At 33.0% G+C, this 20,029-nt stretch overlaps 1 protein-coding gene across 1 annotated transcript; it reads right to left on the minus strand.

Annotated features, from left to right (window-relative positions):
• Positions 1 to 18,797: 18,797 nt before the first annotated feature.
• LOC149187450 (uncharacterized) lies at positions 18,798 to 20,029 on the minus strand. The gene is made up of 2 exons (XM_089412819.1): positions 19,575 to 20,029; positions 18,798 to 19,446 (listed from the first exon to the last, which is right to left on the minus strand). The coding sequence occupies exons 1-2, from the start codon at positions 19,797 to 19,799 to the stop codon at positions 19,063 to 19,065; spliced, it is 609 nt and encodes a 202-aa protein (XP_089268945.1). The 5' UTR covers positions 19,800 to 20,029; the 3' UTR covers positions 18,798 to 19,062.

A 20,029-nucleotide genomic window follows, 5' to 3' on the forward strand; every position in this document is an offset into this window, starting at 1 on the left:
AATAAAATATTCCTAAGTTATAATGGGAAATTTTTAACAAAATTTATTTTAAGTCTTACTACTAGGACTCCAATACTATTGCAGCAATTACAAAAAAATCCAACAAACACATTTGTGATTTTCTATCACTTTCTATATCAATATAGAGATATTTTTGAAAATGCAATCTAAGTTCTCCTCTAAAATCTTGTTGCATTTGAGTTCCTTCCTACGTTAATACAATTTCTTTAGATAGATGATCAAAATTTGACTTGATATATATATATATATATATATATATATATATATATATATCTATATATATATATATATATATAAAACATCATGGAAATTGTTTTTAACTTTCATAAATTAATTTCTAATTAGAATTGATATTATAGTCTGAATTTTACATTTACTGTCTATCTATTCTATTTATAACTTAAAGTCTCTCAACATTTATAAATATTTTTCAATTGATTTTTTTCATAAAAATGTAAAATGTCTAAAACTTAAATATTCCTTTACTAACAACATATTTCAATATATATATGAAAAATACGTGGAAATTGTTTTTTATCTTCATAAATTACTTTCTAATTAGAATTGATATTATAGTCTCAATTTTACATTTACTATCTATCTAAGCTATTAATAGCTTAAAGTCTCTCTATTGGCATTATGATGTATGTATTGTACTTGATGGAAACCAACTTGTAGCAGAACAACTCACTTGTATATAGTAACTAGATGAATCTACAAAAGAGATATCAGATGTGACAGAATGCATGACAAGTAGTGTTTACAGATGTGATGAAATGCAGGGAAACTTCAAGGAATCAGTTCAGAAGGCAACTCACTCAGATGAAAGATCATAGTATACGAGGAAAACAACAAAGAATGACAGATCAGTCTTCACATAATTAAGAGAGGTATATGTAGGTTGACCATTGACCAAGCCGCATATACACGTATTTTAATAGAATAAAGGAGCGTATAACGTACACACACACTTTCACAGAAAGGAAAGCGCGTATACCTTGGAAAACTAAGTTTTGGTCTGAAGTATTTGGTCCATGGTATTTTGATCCATGGCATTTGATTCGAGGTATTGACCCTAGGTATTTGATCCAAGGTATTGGTCCTAAGTGGTTTTGGTCCATGGTATTAAGAAAGGCATAAAACTATAAAAGGAGGAGAAGATCATTAGGCCAAGGCACTCAAGCATTGAATATCTGATAAAGAGTGAGATCTAGTATGCAGGTTATCGGGTTATGGTGCATTGTTGGATCTGAACCAAGGAGGAACCTTAGCAGTTGATGGAGGATAAGATTTAATGATGGATAGGGATCTTAAGGCGTAAAGTGAACTATCATTATGTGTTTTTTCTCATGAATATTCTAGATCTGAATACTGACACATATATTATTCTGTAAATGATATGATCTGGGTATAACTGGAGTCTAGTATAGTTGCAGAATTATGAATTAATATTTATAGATGTATACGCTGGTTGGCTTTGAGGAAAGCGCGAATACATGCAAGTTCGGCACAAGAAAGTAGTGTATACCTTATAATCTATGTTTTAGTTGCTACTGTTTGTTGTTGCGGTATTCTAGGTTCTGGTTACTGTATTTTGGTGACAGCATTATGAAAGATCAGATTGATGGATTGTCAAAGTGATTGATTGACTTGGTTGTGATTGGTTCAATAGGAGATTAGTTGATGCAGATATATTTGATGATTGAATGATGTTGTTGATGGATCCAGTTTGAAAATTTATGAAATGTGGTTCCGGGAAGAAAGGAGAAGGTTGTAGCCCTCTGTAGGCCAGCACCTGCGTACTAGTAAACATATCAGCTAGTACAAGAGCTAGGGGGTTGTAGCTCCCTTATAGTAGAAGCTGGAGAATGAGAGAAGGTTGTAGCCTTCTGCAGGTAGAAGCCTGCATACTGGTATAAGGTTGCACTAGTAAAAAAATTGTAAACATAATTTTCTTATTATTAAAAGAAGACAGAGATGATTGCAGCAGGTGGTTTTCATCCACATTGTGTTTCCACCTTATATCTTGGTGTTTATGTGTGTTGCTTATGTGTGATGCTTTATTATGCTTTTATTGCACTGTCTAATGAATTGTTGATATACTGATTAAAGTTCACTACATGATAATTTGGGTAAATCAAAAGATATCTGCATATACGTTGGTTTCATTAAGTATAGTTGTGTATACACACTAGTTCATTGAGCTGAAGTAGCGTATACAAATCAGTTTTGAAAATTAAATTATTGTTTAGGCTTCTGTGATCCATATCAGTTTTAGAGAAGATTCTTCGGCGCAAATCACATGGAAACTCAATTGTCGACGCGTTTTGAACCAACTAGTGTGGTTCATCGTCAGGACAAGTTGAAGAAACAGATCTAGTCCAGCAAGTTAAATAGTCCAAGCAGAGACTCCAACAGCTACAAAGGATTAACGGCTAATTTTTGACTCTAGAACCCAGGTTAAATTATTTCATTATTTTAATAATATTATTATTATTATTTATAACCAAGTAAATATGAATTAAACGGTTAGTTTTCTAATAAAACTTATATATATATAAATCTTAATAATAATAATCGGTTAGGAATAATAAATTAAATACTAGGTTGGTATAAAAGTTAATTAAATTAATTTTGATTAAAATTAATTATCATTAATATTTACTATTTTTAATTTCATAGAACTAAGGTGAATTAGGTATAAAAACAAGATTAAAGGTTAGTAATACCTATATTTATTTAAATTATGTATATATATTTAATAAAATAAGATTATTTAATTAAAATAATATGTATAAATTGACCAATGGCTAATATAAGGACCATGGTCAAATTAAGTTATAATGGGTGAAAGTGATTAAAATTAGTGTTAATAGTTAGTTAGAAGATAATATTTAGTAAACAAATTAATGGTTATTAATACCTATATTTATTTAAATTATAAAATAAAATTATTCTTAATAAGTTATAATGGGTGAAAGTAAATTAGTTAAAAGATAATATTTAATAATTTAAGCTACTTCCAAATCAAAAGGAAGGTAAGACTAAATTATATTTATATAAAAATATAAATTATTGGTTAGTTTTTAATTCATTTATTTCTTTACATTATTACTTTTATATATATATATATATATATATATATATATATATATATATATATATATATATATATATATATATTATATTAAAATAATAATAATCAAATGTAAAGGTTATGATTAATAAAATAGCTAACAAGTTAGTATAAAAAGTTAAATTTAAAGTATATTATTCATTATATTAATTATTATTATTAATTGCTATTTTATTTAATGGAGTTAGGTACAAATAAACACATAAACGGTTAGTAATTCTTTAATTTATTTAAATTATGAATAAAATTATTTCTTTGTTAAAATAAAATAAATTATAAATAAATACTATACGTTTAAAATAATATGCTAATATAAGGACCATGGTCGAAAATAGGTGAAGTAATTATTATTAGTATTAATAGTCCGTTTAAAAGATATTATTTATTAATTATGAGCTATTTAAAAATAATGAAAAAAAAAAAAAGGAGAAAAAACGAAAAAAAAAAAAAAAAAACCACAGAGGACTAGGAGGAGAGGGCTGGGATCCAACACCTACTGACTTTCCAACCATCCTCTCTATTGAGATTGCTTGGTCTCTTTTCAATCTCAAGCGCTTCCCTGAATTTACGATGATGGAACTGCGAAACCCTAGCAATCACCCTGAATTTATTGAAGAAGCCAGTGTGATTGCTAGGGTTTCGCAGTTCCATCATCGTAAATTCAGGGAAGCGCTTGAGATTGAAAAGAGACCAAGCAATCTCAATAGAGAGGATGGTTGGAAAGTCAGTAGGTGTTGGATCCCAGCCCTCTCCTCCTAGTCCTCTGTGTTTTTTTTTTTTTTTTTTCATTTTTTAAATAGCTCATAATTAATAAATAATATCTTTTAAACGGACTATTAATACTAATAATAATTACTTCACCTATTTTCGACCATGGTCCTTATATTAGCATATTATTTTAAACTTATAGTATTTATTTATAATTTATTTTATTTTAACAAAAAAATAATTTTATTCATAATTTAAATAAATTAAAGAATTACTAACCGTTTATGTGTTTATTTGTACCTAACTCCATTAAATAAAATAGCAATTAATAATAATAATTAATATAATGAATAATTTACTTTAAATTTAACTTTTTATACTAACCTGTTAGCTATTTTATTAATCATAACCTTTACATTTGATTATTATTATTTTAATATAATATATATATATATAAGTAATAATGTAAAGAAATAAATGAATTAAAAACTAACCAATAATTTATATTTTTATATAAATATAATTTAGTCTTACCTTCCTTTTGATTTGGAAGTAGCTTAAATTATTAAATATTATCTTTTAACTAATTTACTTTCACCCATTATAACTTATTAAGAATAATTTTATTTTATATATGTACATAATTTAAATAAATATAGGTATTAATAACCATTAATTTGTTTACTAAATATTATCTTCTAACTAACTATTAACACTAATTTTAATCACTTTCACCCATTATAACTTAATTTGACCATGGTCCTTATATTAGCCATTGGTCAATTTATACATATTATTTTAATTAAATAATCTTATTTTATTAAATATATATACATAATTTAAATAAATATAGGTATTACTAACCTTTAATCTTGTTTTTATACCTAATTCACCTTAGTTCTATGAAATTAAAAATAGTAAATATTAATGATAATTAATTTTAATCAAAATTAATTTAATTAACTTTTATACCAACCTAGTATTTAATTTATTATTCCTAACCGATTATTATTATTAAGATTTATATATATATAAGTTTTATTAAAAAACTAACCGTTAATTCATATTTACTTGGTTATAAATAATAATAATATTATTAAAATAATGAAATAATTTAACCTGGGTTCTAGAGTCAGAAATTAGCCGTTAATCCTTTGTAGCTGTTGGAGTCTCTGCTTGGACTATTTAACTTGCTGGACTAGATCTGTTTCTTCAACTTGTCCTGACGATGAACCACACTAGTTGGTTCGAAACGTGTCGACAATTGAGTTTCCATGTGATTTGCGCCAAAGAATCTTCTCTAAAATTAAATTATTGATCTGATAATACTGATTCACCCCCCCTCTCAGTATTATTTCCAACAATTGGTATCAGAGCAGGTCCTTCAAAAGAAGCTTGATTGCTTGAAGGCAGATCCATCATCATGAGTAATCAAGAAAGCGGGGGATCCATCAGACTGTCAATCTTTGATGGGAGCAACTTCGTTTATTGGAAGGTAAGAACCACAACCTATCTTCAATCTCTTGGAACAGATGTCTGGGAAATCATGGAAGGAGGATATACATTTCCATCAATAATTCCTATAGATACGTCAGGTAAAAAGCAATATTAAACCAATGCCAAGGCTGTCAATACGTTATTAGGAAATCTATTACAATTAGAGTTTGTCAAAGTTATGCAGCTCAAATCAGCTAAAGAAATATGGGAAAAAATTGTTCTAAGATACGAAGGAGACTCTTAGGTAAAACATGCTAAACTACAAGCTCTCAGAATTCAATATGAAACTCTCAAGATGCACAATGATGAAAGCATAGCTAGTTACTTCTTGCGTATAGATGGGGTTGTTAATTGCATGAAGAATCTAGGTGAAGAGATAAAGGAAGTTCACTTGGTCGAAAAAGTCTTAAGATCCTTGTCTGCTAAATTTGAATCAAAAGTATCTGCCATAGAAGAAAAGCAAGATCTACATACTATTACTATGACATAGCTTCACGGAATCTTAACTGCCTTTGAGATGAGAAAAGGAGGTCCATCAGATATGAGAGAAGCCACATTCAAAGCTTCAACAAAAGGAAAAGAAGAACTCAATGAATCAGGACATATTTCAGAAGGAGAAGAAGAAGCAAACTTTGTCAAGAACCTTCAACGGGGTTTTGGAAGATTCAGAGGTAAATTACCTTTCAAATGTTTTGCCTGTGGTAGAGTCGGTCATTATGCTACCAAATGCCCTCATAAAGATAAATATGATAAAGGGAAGGAATCTACAAAATGGAATATAAAACAAAGTGTAAGTAAAAAGAGCTACTATACTCATGAAGATAGCGATGGTTTATCAAATAGTGATGAAGATGAAAATAGTAATGACTATAGACTTCTGATGGCTTATGAAGATGATGATTTTTTGGATGCTTTAGATGAAGATGACCTTTATGAAGAAATCTCTAAACTTAAAATTTATTTAGAAGAAAAGAATATGATTATAGATACCTTGACATACCAACTTGCTAAAAGAGAAAAACACAATGAAAAACTAGAATGTGAAATTGTGGGTCTAAGAAAGGATCTTGAGAAAACAAAAGCTCTCAATCTCAGATTTGCTAAAGGATCAGAAACCTTAAATGAAATGATCAAAGTGCAACATTCTCCTCTGATAAAGATAGGTCTTGGATATACTGAAGAAGCATCTCAATCACAGAAGCTGTCAACCTCCACTAAAAGCTATCTTGATGCAACAAGGAGCAGTGAACAGTTTGACAATCGTCAACAAAGGCATAAAGCAAATCACCAGGTAAACCAGGCTCAATTTACTTCAAGGATGAACAGAAGCCACAACCAACCTCAGGTAAATTGTACTCAATTTGCTTCAAAGATGAATATCAATAGAAACTACAATCACTAGGTCAGTAGATTCGATAATCGCAGGAACTTCTTTAATGGTCAATGTTTCTCATGTCATAATTTTGGACACAAAGCTGCTCAATGTGTTGCTTACAAAACCATCATGACTAGAGAAGCACGAAATCAAAGGAATGTGACAGGGATCAAGAAAAGTTCCTATATTAACTTTTCTCTGCTTGAAAATGAACTAGAATTCTCAATCTGTAACAACTTTGGCCATGAAGAATCTGAATGCAAGAGAAAATTTTGGCAAATATCTCAAAAGGAGAAAACTCCATTGAATCCCAAAATATGGAGAAAGAAAGAACCACAAACAGAAAGATGTGGTATAGCCTTATATGCAGAAGGACAAGAAAACCAGTGGTACATCGACAATGGATGCTCAAAACACATGACAGGTGACAGAGAAAAACTACACTCATATAATGCCTTAGAAAAGGAAAAGAGTGTCTCATTTGGAAACGACACTCCTGCTGTCATAAAAGGTAAAGGCTCTGTTTTCTTGAAAGAAAAAGTTAAAGCTAGAAATGTTATGTATGTTGATGGCTTAAAACATAACCTGTTGAGTGTGAGTCAAATGTGTGATCAAGGAAATGAAGTAGTGTTTCAATCAAATGGATGTGTTGTTCGTGAGCTTGATACATGAGAAACCGTGATTAAAGGTACAAGAACTCCAAACAACCTATACATACTCAAGGAAGGAAAACAACAGTGTTATCTAAGCAAAAATAATGAAAACTGGCTATGGCACAGAAGATTGGGACATCTAAGCTTTTCTCAAATAAGAAAATCATGTAGATTCCAGGCTATTCGAGATCTTCCAGATATCACCATTCCTGAAAATACTATATGCAAATCATGTCAATCAGGTAAGCAAACCAGATCTCAATTCATTGAAAAGGAAGGATTGGCTAGTAAGCCCCTTGAACTTGTTCATACTGATTTATGTGGACCATCAAGGAAAAAGTCACCTTGTGGAGAAGAATACTTTATATTGTTCATTGATGATTTTTCCAGAATGTGTTGGATAGGTCTTATAAAGCATAAAGATGAAGCATTTGAAAATTTCAAATCCTTCAAAGTTTGGTTGAAAATGAATTAGATCGCAAAATCAAATGCCTCAGATTTGATCGAGGAGGGGAATTTACCTCGGATGAATTCTTTGACTTCTGTGAACAACATGGAATAAAAAGGTAGTTCTCCACCGCAAGGACTCCTCAGCAAAATGGAGTGGTAGAAAGGATGAACAGAACTGTTCAACAAATGGCTCGTGCTATGCTAGATGAATCTGGAACTCCTGCAACCTTCTGGGGTGAAGCTTCATTCGCCGCCGTCACTATTCTCAACCAAGAAAATGTTCGGGTAAACAACACTCAAACTCCGCATGAACTTTGGTATGGTAAAAATCCTACGGTAAAGTACTTCAAAGTTTTTGGAAGCAAATGTTACATCAAAAGGACTGATGAAAAACTTGGTAATTTGGAACCTAGAGCAGATGAAGGAATTCTTCTTGGCTACTCTTCTTGAAGTAAAGGATATAAATGTTATAACAAAATACTTGGGAAAATTATTGAAAGTATTGATGTTGTGGTTGATGAAACATGCAAAAAGCCAAAACAGATAAAAATCAAAGATCGTGACAATGAAGAAGATGAGAATCATTTTCCCACATCAAATCACACTGATTTTGAAGAAGAAACCAATGAAGCACCAGAAGAAGAGATAACGATAGAAGAAAAGACTCCGTCCAGGTATGTTCAGAAAAATCATCTAGAAACTCAAATTTTGGGGGCAAAAGGGGCAGGTGTGCAAACGAGAAGAACTATTGCCGAAACCTCAATCTATCTAGCATTACTAGATTCCACTGAACCTCAAAATGTGAATGAAGCATGCATAGATGAATGTTGGGTCAAGGCCATGAATGAAGAACTTGAGCAAATTGAAAAGAATGATACTTGGGAATTAGTTCCTAAACCTCATGATAAGAATATCATAGGAACTAAATCAAAAACAAGCTGAACGAAAATGGAGAAGTTATTAGAAACAAGGCTAGACTTGTTTGCAAAGGATATGATCAACAAGAAGGTATAGATTTTGAAGAAACTTTTGCACCTGTTGCTAGACTTGAAGCCATAAGAATGTTTCTTGCTCTTTCTAGTTTTCTGAATCGAAACTTAGAAGAAGTCTATATTGAACAAAGAGAAGGATTCATTCTTGGAAATGATGCAAAACTTGTATGCAAACTCAGAAAATCTCTCTATGGTCTAAAACAGGCTCCAAGAGCATGGTATTACCATCTTGACAAATATCTCCACCAACAAGGTTTTTCAAAGGGGTCAGCAGATAGCAATCTATATACAAAGATGGACACTGATAAATTGCTAATAATTGTTGTGTATGTTGATGATATCATTTTTGGTAGCAATGAAGAATCCATGAGTCAAAATTTTGCCTCAGTAATGCAGCAAGAATTTGAAATGTCCTTTCTTGGTTTACCAATTCAGCAAAATAAAGATGGTATTTTTCTCTCACAAACCAAATATCTCAAACAGATCCTGAAAAAGTACAACATGGAAGATTCTAAACCAGTATGTACCCCAATGGTAACAGGATGCAGTCTTAGCTCAAATGATGAATCAACAGCAGTACATCAACCAACTTACAGATCCATGATTGGCAGTCTACTTTATCTAACAGGTACCCGACCGGACATCATGCATGCAGTAGGAATAGTTGGAAGATTCCAAGCAAATCCTAAAGAAACACACCTTCAGGTAGTCAAAAGGATTTTCAAATATCTTCAAGGAACACAAAACTTTGGTTTATGGTATCTTAGAGATATAGATCTTACACTTCATGCATATACAGATGCAGATTGGGCAGGAAGTATTGATGACAGAAAAAGCACTAGTGGTGGTGCATTCTATATGGGTTCCAGGTTAGTGTCTTGGTTCAGCAAGAAACAAAGTTCAATTGCATTATCTACAACTGAAGCAAAATACGTGGCTGCTGCATCTTGCTGCACACAACTACTTTGGATGATGCAAACCTTGCAAGACATTCAGATCACATGTACTCCACCCATCTCCATTCTATGTGATAATACAAGTGCCATCAGTATTTCAAAGAATCCAGTCATGCACTCCAAGACCAAGCACATACCCATCAAATATCATTTTCTACATGAACAAGTGCTTGAACAAAAGGTCAAATTGGAGTATGTTCCCTCCAAAGAACATGTTGCTGATATATTCACTAAACCACTGCCCAGAGAGACATTTGAATATCTCAAAAAAAAGCTGGGAGTAGTTGCTGCATCATCCTGCTGTTAAATCCTATCTTCTTCAGAGAAAGGTGGTTATATGCGAGTTTCATGAAGCGTAGTCACGTATATACGCTAGTTTCTGTGGGTACAATCGCGTATATGCTAGTTTGAGGAAAAGCAGTGGGCCAGACTCAGGAGAAAGGGGTTTGATATGGTTCAGTGAATTATCTGCTCTGCTTGATGATGGTTATAGTCTGTTGATGACATGTGGAAATATGTTGGCTCTCATAAGTTGTTGATAACTTGATATATATCTGATTGATGATGATGCCTTGATAACTCTTCTGATATATGAAATAATCAGATCTGACAGTGAACATCTGACATAGGTTTAGGGGGAGCATATGCTTCTAATAATGCATATTGTTGGCATTATCTTAGAAGATCTCGGTGCAGATTTTGTTTCAGGTGGAACAGGTTCAGGGGGAGAACATGGTTGCTGGTCTAGATGCTGATTGACAGATGTTGCTGATGATAGTTGTTGATGACTATCATGGTCTTTTTAAAGATATTTGGTCTCTGTTATGTATATCTTTTAATGTAACGATCCTGAAAAAGACCTAATTTGTAACCCCACTATGCATGGGACGGATGATGTAATGTTTCTTGCTTTTGACATGTATAAACAATTGATATATCCCCACTTGGTTGGGTGGATGAATCAAATTTGGTATATCCCCACTCGATTGGGAGATGGATGTATGTATGAGTCATTGGTGATAGGAAGGTCATTTGTGATGCATGTATAGAGTCATGTTGTTCTTTAAGAACATCTTTTTGTAGACTTTGCTTATGCTTAGGGGGAAGCATGGACTTGATCAGGGGAGCTCAATCAGCACACTTCAGCATATCAGAAAATTCAGCATGCACTCAGGGGGAGCATGACCCTTTGCCCTTGATGTCAAAGGGGGAGAATGACTTGGTGTGGTTGTTGTTGCCATCAAGTCCAAAGGGGGAGATTGTTGGCATTATGATGTATGTGTTGTACTTGATGGCAACCCACTTGTAGCAAAATAACTCACTTGTATATGGTAACTAGATGAATCTACAAAAGAGATATCAGATGTGACAGAATGCATGACAAGTAGTGTTTACAGATGTGATGAAATGCAGGGCAGCTTCAAGGAATCAGTTTAGAAGGCAACTCACTCAGATGAAAGATCACAGTATACCAGGAAAACAACAAAGAATGATAGATCAATCTTCACAAAATGAAGAAAGAGAGGTATACACAGGTTCACCATTGACCAAGCCGCGTATACACGCAGGTTAACAGAACAAAAGGAGCGTATAACGTACACACGCACTTTCACAGAAAGGAAAGCGTGTATACCTTGGAAAACTAAGTTTTGGTCCGAAGTATTTGGTCCATGGTATTTTGATCCATGGTATTGGTCCATGGTATTTGATCCGAGGTATTGACCCTAGGTATTGACCCTAGGTATCTGATCCAAGGTATTGGTCCTAAGTGGTTTTGGTCCATGGTATTGAGAAAGGCCTAAAACTATAAAAGGAGGAGAAGATCATTAGGCCAAGGCACTCAAGCATTGAATATCTGATGAAGAGTGAGATCTAGTATGCAAGTTATTGGGTTATGGTGCATTGCTGGATCTAAACCAAGGAGGAACCTTAGCAGTTGATGGAGGATAAGATTTAATGATGGATTGGGATCTTAAGGCATAAAGTGAACTATCATTATGTGTTTTTGCTCATGAATATTCTAGATCTGAATACTGACGCATATATTATTCTGTAAATGATATGATCTGGGTATAACTGAAGTCTGGTATAGCTGCAGAATTATGAATTAATATTTACAGATGTATACACTGGTTGGCTTTGAGGAAAGCGCGTATACACGCAGGTTTGGCACAAGAAAGTAGCGTATACCTTATAATCTATGTTTTAGTTGTTGTTGTTTGTTGTTGCAGTATTCTGTGTTGTGGCTTGGGTTTTGGTTACTATATTCTGGTGACAACATTCTGAAAGATCAGGTTGATGGGTTTTCAAAGTGATTGATTGAATTGGTTGTGATTGGTTCAATAAGAGATTGGTTGATGCAGATATATTTGATGATTGAATGATGTTGTTGATGGATCCAGTCTGAAAATTTATGAAATGTGGTTCCTGGAAGAAAGGATAAGGTTGTAGCCTTCTGTAGGCCGGCACCTACGTACTAGTAAACATATCAGCTAGTACAAGAGCTAGGGGGTTGTAGCTCCCTTCCAGTAGAAGCTGGAGAACGAGAGAAGGTTATAGCCTTCTGCAAGTAGAAGCCTGCATACTAGTATAAGGCTGCACCAGTACAAAAATTGTAAACAAAATTTTCTTATTATTAAAAGAAGACAGAGATGATTGCAGCAGGTGGTTTTCACCCACATTGGGTTTCCACCTTATATCTTGGTGTTTATGTGTGTTGCTTATGTGTGATGCTTTATTCTGCTTTTATTGCACTGTCTAATGAATTTCTGATATACTGATTAAAGTTCACTACATGATAATTTGGGTAAATCAAAAGATCTCTGCATATACGTTGGTTTCATTAAGTATAGTTGCGTATACATGCTAGTTCACTGAGCTGAAGTAGTGTATACAAATTAGTTTTGAAAATTAAATTATTGATCTGATAACACTAATTCACCCCCCTTTCAGTATTATTTCCAACACTCTCAACATTTATAAATATTTTTCTATTGAAATTTTTCATAAAAATGTAAAATGTCTAAAACTTAACTATTCCTTTACTAACAACATATTTCAAATAATATAATGTATTGATATCCCCTCCATTATAAATCTTTATAGATAACTGGTATGCCCCTAAGTCAACATGCCTCTTCATAATTAATTATGTGTGTCTTTAATATTATATAATGTTTTTCTTTCAAACATTTTTACCTACTTTAATAGCTAGCTTGATTTTATGATATTAATTTTTTTTCTTTCAAATATTTTTACCTACCTTTAATTTCAAGTTGTCAAATAATGCAACGTAAAGATTTATAAAGATTTGTAGATGTATTAGTTATTTAAGAATAAAGACAACAAACAAAAGCCAATTGATCCCATTAGTTGTGGAATTTTTTGTTATAAATGGTCTTAATGCAAAATAGAAATTTCATTGTTTTATCTAAACACTTACTGAATCTTAACTTTGTGAATTCAACTATAAAAATCTCCCTACAAAATTTTAACAATTTTATTTGTTTTATCTTAGATTGGATGCTTCTGTGATTCATGATTTAAGAAGATCTTTTAGAGAAATCACATAGAAAATTTAGAATCCATGCGTTTCGAACCCCTATCTAGGTTCATCATTGGGACAAGGATGAGGAGCAAGATCAACAGATCACTAATTTATATAAGAGATGCAACGATAAATTTCCAACGGTAAAAAAGAAAAATAAATAAAAATATACTTTAAGGGATAAAAAGTGATTAATTTATTAGTTATTTGAATTTATTTTTAATTAATTTAATTTTTATTTTTTATTTTTTATGATATGACATTTTTTTATTATTTTACCTTATAATATATTAAGAATCAAATATCTATTTAAAATTATATTAATAATAAATGATGATGGATTGAAAACTATATCTATCTAATAAGAAAGGGGAAAAAAAGAAAGAGATCATAGAACAGAACAAACACATATTCAGACTAGAGAAGGAAACAAAGGAGGGGAGAAAAACCCTGGGGGTTCAGAATAAAGGGAAGGGAGCCATGAGTTTCTTAACTTCCATCCATCGTCCCTATTAAGAGTTTTACTTCTCTTTTCAATCTCAATGGCTTCTCTTAATTTTCGATGATGGAAATGATCAACTCTAGCGAGAACCTTAGAATCCTCTAAGCAAATATGGTGTTTTGACAATTCAGCATGTTCCACAAGAGCAGAGGAGTGAGTCATACAGTGCCTAAGATCCATTGCGTGCTCTTGAATTCTCTGAGAAATTAAATGATCAGTCTCACCAATGTAGGGGGTTCCACAAGAACATGGAATTAAATAAACACCCTTCATGCTTTTGGGATCAATAGGGTCTTTCATGGATCTTAAAGAGCCACGAATGGTTTTTAAAGGTCTAAAGGTGGAGCCAATATTTTGTTTCCTCAGAATCCTAGAAATCTTGTCGATCATCCCACGGATAAAGGGAAGCTGGACACTGGAGGCCACCTCAACCGACTCTTTCTTAGTTCTGGGTCCCTAACTAGCTTTTAAAAAGGCTCGAAAACCCTGGAACTTATTATAACCATTATTTTTGAAAACATTCAAGAGATGGGTTTTCTCCTCAACCAAATGGTCTTCATCAGAAACCATTAAAGCCCTAGTACCTAGAGTGTTGAGAACCCCTAGTTTATGGGCCAAAAAGTGATGAGATTTTGCATGAAGATATTGTTCAGTGTGGGTTTTCTTACGAAAAACTTGGTGGGAGAAAAAAACACCTTCTTTCTTAGAGATAAGCACATCAAGGAAGGGTAAGCTTCCATTAACCTCACATTCCATGATAAATTTAATGGAACTAGATTGATTGTTAAGATGCTTAAAAAATGATCTTAATTTTTCTTGACCATGGGGCCATAAGTTGAAAGTATCATCAACAAACTGTTTCCAAATTTTTGGCTTAAATTGAGCTGAAGCTAAAGCTATTGATTTGAAATCTTCCATAAAAAGGTTAGCAACCATAGGAGAGAGGGGAGAACCCATCACTACTCCTCATGTTTGCTCATAGAATTCGCCTTCAAAACTAAAGAATATCGAGGAAAGGAAAATCTCTATAAGCTTGGCTGTATCACGATCCATTATGCGATTGATAACATCAATAACCTCCTTAATAGGGATGTTAGTGTAAAGAGAAATAATATCAAAACTAACCATAAAATCTTCAGACTCAAATTTCACATCCTTCAACTCATTCACAAAAGAGAAAGAATCCTTAACAAAAGAACTAGACTTACCTACTAAAGGTTTAAGTTTCTGAAGGCCTACCTATGGTATTGACAATAGGTCTAAGGGGGGCACCTTCCTTATGAATCTTAGGAAACCCATAGCTCCTAGGGGTGAGAAGGTTACTTTCTATAAGCCTATGACTTAATGAGCTCACAGATTTATTAGACTTAATAGCCTGAGAAACAACTTTTGAAACCTTTTTAATGGGGTTCTTATTTAGCTTTCTATAGCTCCCACTGTTGCACAGGTGATCTAACATCTTCTTCTGGTAATCATCTCTATCTAAAATCACCACCCCTCCTCCTTTATCTTCTTTAAGGACAACAACATCAAGGTTGTTGTTTAAAGATTTTAGGGCTTCAAATTCCGACTTGCTAATATTGCTTTTAGGTGGCTTAGCATTCCTAAGAATAACAGAATAATCATGCCTAATGACATCCTTAATGTGATCGCGCAACTCTCTAATGCCGAATTCAATGGAGCAGATCATCTCCTCAACCAGAATCTTTCTTGGGGCGGTGGCAAAATTCAACCCTTTCTCAAGAAGACTATAAACCAGAGGATCAAAAGAGAACTTGGAAAGATTAATAACCTTATTATTAAAGGAGCAGACTAATGATGTAGAAAAGGAATTATTATTATTATTAAAAGAAAAGAAATTATTATTATTATTAATATTATTATTTTTTTATTAAAGAAAAAGGATAATGATGAATCATTAGAATTATTAATGTTAATATGATCACTTATGTCTTATTAAGGCTAATGTTATTTGTTTTAATATTTTAAAAATATTTATACTTAAAAATTTTAACAATTTTATTTGTTTTAATAATTAAAATAATTTTTAATAATTAAAATAATTTTAGAATCTTTATGCATGCTGGAATTTTTATTTTAGATACAATAACTTATGCTATCAATTATTTTTTGCATAAAAGGCAGGTGCTAACATATTACACATGTTTGGTGTTGAATCTGTCAAAAATATAAAAATTATCAAATCTTGATTTCTGTTGCCTTAAAAATATATGCAAGAATTTGGATTCAACACTTTGAAAAATCCCTACAATTAAATTTTTGAAAAATTCACAATTCAAACTGCAATCCCATCACATCCTTACCAAATTCTAAACAAAATAAATAAAAAAAACTAAAATCTTTGACCAAATTCTAAACTAATTAATAAAAAAAACAAACTTTCCAACGTTCACTCCGTTGAATAAATGCCATACTAACGGATAGTCTAAAGCGTCGGTAAACATCTCCATCGGAAGTAACAGATTCTCCATCCAACACGTTGAAAAGTCTACAACAGAATAAACATATTCTCGATCCAACACGTTGAGAAATTTCTACAACAGAATAAACATATTCTCCATCCAACGCGTTGAGAAACGTCTACAACAGAATAAACATATTCTCCATCCAACGCGTTGAGAAAATTCTACAACAGAATAAACATATTCTCCATCCAACGCGTTGAGAAACGTCTACAACAGAATAAACATATTCTCCACCGTGTACACGAGCTCGTTCACTGTCACTTTTCCAAAAGGGAAGTTTACGGATTCTCCGTCTAGCGTATTGTCAAACATCTACAGCGGAATTAACAGATTCTCCACGGTATATAGGAGCTCGTCCACCGTCGCTTTTCCATGAGATTCTCCACCGTGGGGCTCGCGTTATGCTCAGGAATTACCTGCTGTTGGCCGGAGGTAAACGCTGTCTTCGGTATTAACTTTTCTAGATTTTGGCTTTATTTTGGGTTATATTTTAGTTAAATTGGTCGGCAAAGATTTGTTAAAATTATAAATTTGATAAGTTTGTTTATTCAGTTATCTTTTGGATTTTTAAATGTTTTTAAAGAGTTTATTTAATTAATTAATTAATTATTATTAATTTGTGTTTTTTTTGGGAATTTAGCAGTTGATTTAATAGATAATTATTAGTAAATTTCTAGGGGTTTGTTTTTTTCTCAAAGGATTTCAATCTAAATCTCTGGAGTTTCAACTATTTCAGATATCTCAAATTACCAATTAAATTGCTCTGAAACAATTTAATTATATATATCTCAGATTATCAATTAAACTACTCTGAACCAATTTAATTATACATTCAAAAAAATCATTAAAACAATTAAAAATAATAAATTTAGGTTTAGATTCCAAAAAAAACCACAAAACATAGAAAAAAAATCATATAAACACCCTATGAAAGCCTGTAGAGAAGTTTTTATTTTAGAGATTTTGTCCAGTTTTATCGACGGGCGATCCAAAAGTGCAAAAGGAACAACAGTGCAAAAGTGAGATGGGAAAGCAACCAAAACAAATGTGAAACCAACTATTTGGAAAGTCCACGGTGTTAATGACACTTGAAAGTTACAATACCATTGATGCAAGTAACCGGTCAAGATTCAAAATTATGATGTCTCGAGAATCTACGGAACCCAGAAATTTTCTATGATCCAATGATGCAGACCACCCTGCAGAGTATTGAATGTTATGTAAGACTAATTCAGACGAATTATTATTACACGCTCATTGTGTTGCTCACTTATTGTGTACCTGGAAGCGGCTGAAAGCGATCCCAATAATGCTGGAGGTTTATTTTGTCATTTTTTTTTCTGGTTTAAATTGATTAGAATTTGGTAGGAATTTATTACAATTACATATTTGGTTATGAATTCCCCACCATCCAAAGCTTTTAGAGTTTTTTCCATTTACTAATTCATACAAGTACTCAAAAACACAATTTAACAGTAAACATAAGATTTAACCTTCTGATAAAATCTCAAAATCTAATACTAGGAAAAAATTGTAATACTTGAACAACGCAAAAACAAAATTTCCGAGAGTCTGGGAAAATGTAGGGTAGAGCCTATCGCCGTAATTAATAAAAATTTCCCATTTCTCTGGAAATTATCCCCCGTTAACAAGTTTTTCGGAAACCGAGTTTTTTAGAGGGAAAATCAATATATTATCCCTCGTTAACAAGTTTTTCGGAAATGGGAAAATCAACATATGGTAGAGGCCAGCAGATTTTTTTAAAGCATATGGCCGAAGCCAGCAGATTTTTACAACATATGGCCGAAGCCAGCAGAATTTCAGAATTTTTACGGCATAGCCGTTACAAATCGTTCATAATACCGAAGCCAGCAGATGACCAAAGCGCGAGGTCCACAACAAAACACAGCCGCAGGAATCGATCCCGGCTAGAGGAGCAAAAGCCATCCGCCCCAGCAGTCATATCATGCACTTCGCGTGATTTTCGGAAACCGAGTTTATGTTTTTTTTGTGAGGTTTTTTACCAACTTTATCAAGTTTTAGACTTAACGACCTTGCTGATTTTTTGCTACGCCAAGTTTTACAATCCGAGTAATAAATAAACTAAACACATCACAGAGTGGACACTGGACTATAAGTTACAATGTATAAATGAGTTTGTTACAGGGTGGAGATACACTCTTCACAAGGAGTACTTGAGAGTCACGTAAAAGAACTGTAATACATATGATGGTAAAGTATGCTAAGATACTCATAGAGCGCATTATCGTAAGGAAAAATGAAATCCCCCGCCCCCCAAGTAATCCGTCCAAACCACATTTGTTTCCAACGAAAAATGCCTTGTCTGAAAACATTTTCCTTAGGTAATATTTTTGCATTTGAGCTTAATAGTGTGACCACACTCACTAGGAAAACAACTGCCCATAGAAATAACAATAAAGAAATTCATAGATGAAGCCAAATTATGTCTGTTTAGAACTTGTATTTATAATGATACAACCCAGGTCTTCCTTTCAGATTGGATTCCGGAGATTCTTGATGCACAGAATAATTTTGATTCTAAGTACAGTCACTTGCTGCCATCAAGCTTTGCAGAAAACATTTTACTTATCATTCTCAGAAATAAACACCATCAGTAAAACTAGTAGTGAAATGACAGTAATGTGCAGTAGTCAATGCCATTAGAGCAGAGCAATCTGCAACGGTCCGAATTTCACCCCAAGAATGGGATATAAGAATCTAATAAGTTGATTTAAGCTTACATTCTAGAGAACTCCTGATCTGAAGAGGATCCTGAGAAATATCGTCTCTAAAATTGGCATGAAAGTATAGAAGCACAAAGGATTCTCCTGTAAAAAGCTGCGAGGTCTCCACATCTAGACCATGCGTTTTAAGCTCCTCCAAAATCCTCCACATATATCTCGGCCTTCTTTGGCTAGTAATACTAATGATTGCTTCCCTGTCATAAATTTCCACAGTCACTTTATGCTCTATGTTTTCGTTTGCTGTTTTACCACATTGGATCCCCAGCAGATGGTCTCTCTTTCTCTGCAGTTGACGGAGATCTTCCTCAAGCTTTCTGATGTAATTGATGGCTTCCTCGTATAATCCACATCTGTCAATCTGTAAGAAGAAACTAAATATATAATTTAGGCATATAAACGATCACCTCGAATCAATCATATTACCAAAATAAATTCAAGCCAAAAAGCCAAAAAAATGGCCTCATTAGACTATGGCTAATTGATTACCTTGGGAGGAGTGGCGGGCAAGAGAGACTTCAGTTGTGTAGACAAATATTTCATTCGTTTCCTGCGTAACTGTTCTGCAACTATTTGGCTTTCTCGTGTAGTAACTTTATTCATCTGATCCACATCTCGCCATACTATTTCTTGAAGGTCATCAGAGTCTTGGAAATCTAAGTCTGCTTCAGATGGGCGCTGTATCGAAGCAGTGTCTTGTCCGTCTGAGTGCATTCCGGACTAGGAAAGCAAAAACTGGGGATTACTAATCAAATGCACCAGTGCTCTTTTATAGGCGGTACACTATGGGATAGCTACAAAGCCTTCGGTTAGCTGGAATCCGGTGATTGATAGAGTTGCAGATTTTGATATATACATTGTTCAAATTGCTTAATCAATTGAAGTTTCGACTTTCCAGCTAATTGAACGACAAATAGTTACAGAAAACTCTAGCTAAAGCGACT

The sequence above is a fragment of the Pinus tabuliformis genome, chromosome 3_1 (assembly GCF_031772625.1).
Source record: "Pinus tabuliformis cultivar Carrire ecotype Pingquan chromosome 3_1, CPIR1, whole genome shotgun sequence".
NCBI classification, from domain to species: Eukaryota; Viridiplantae; Streptophyta; class Pinopsida; order Pinales; family Pinaceae; genus Pinus; species Pinus tabuliformis.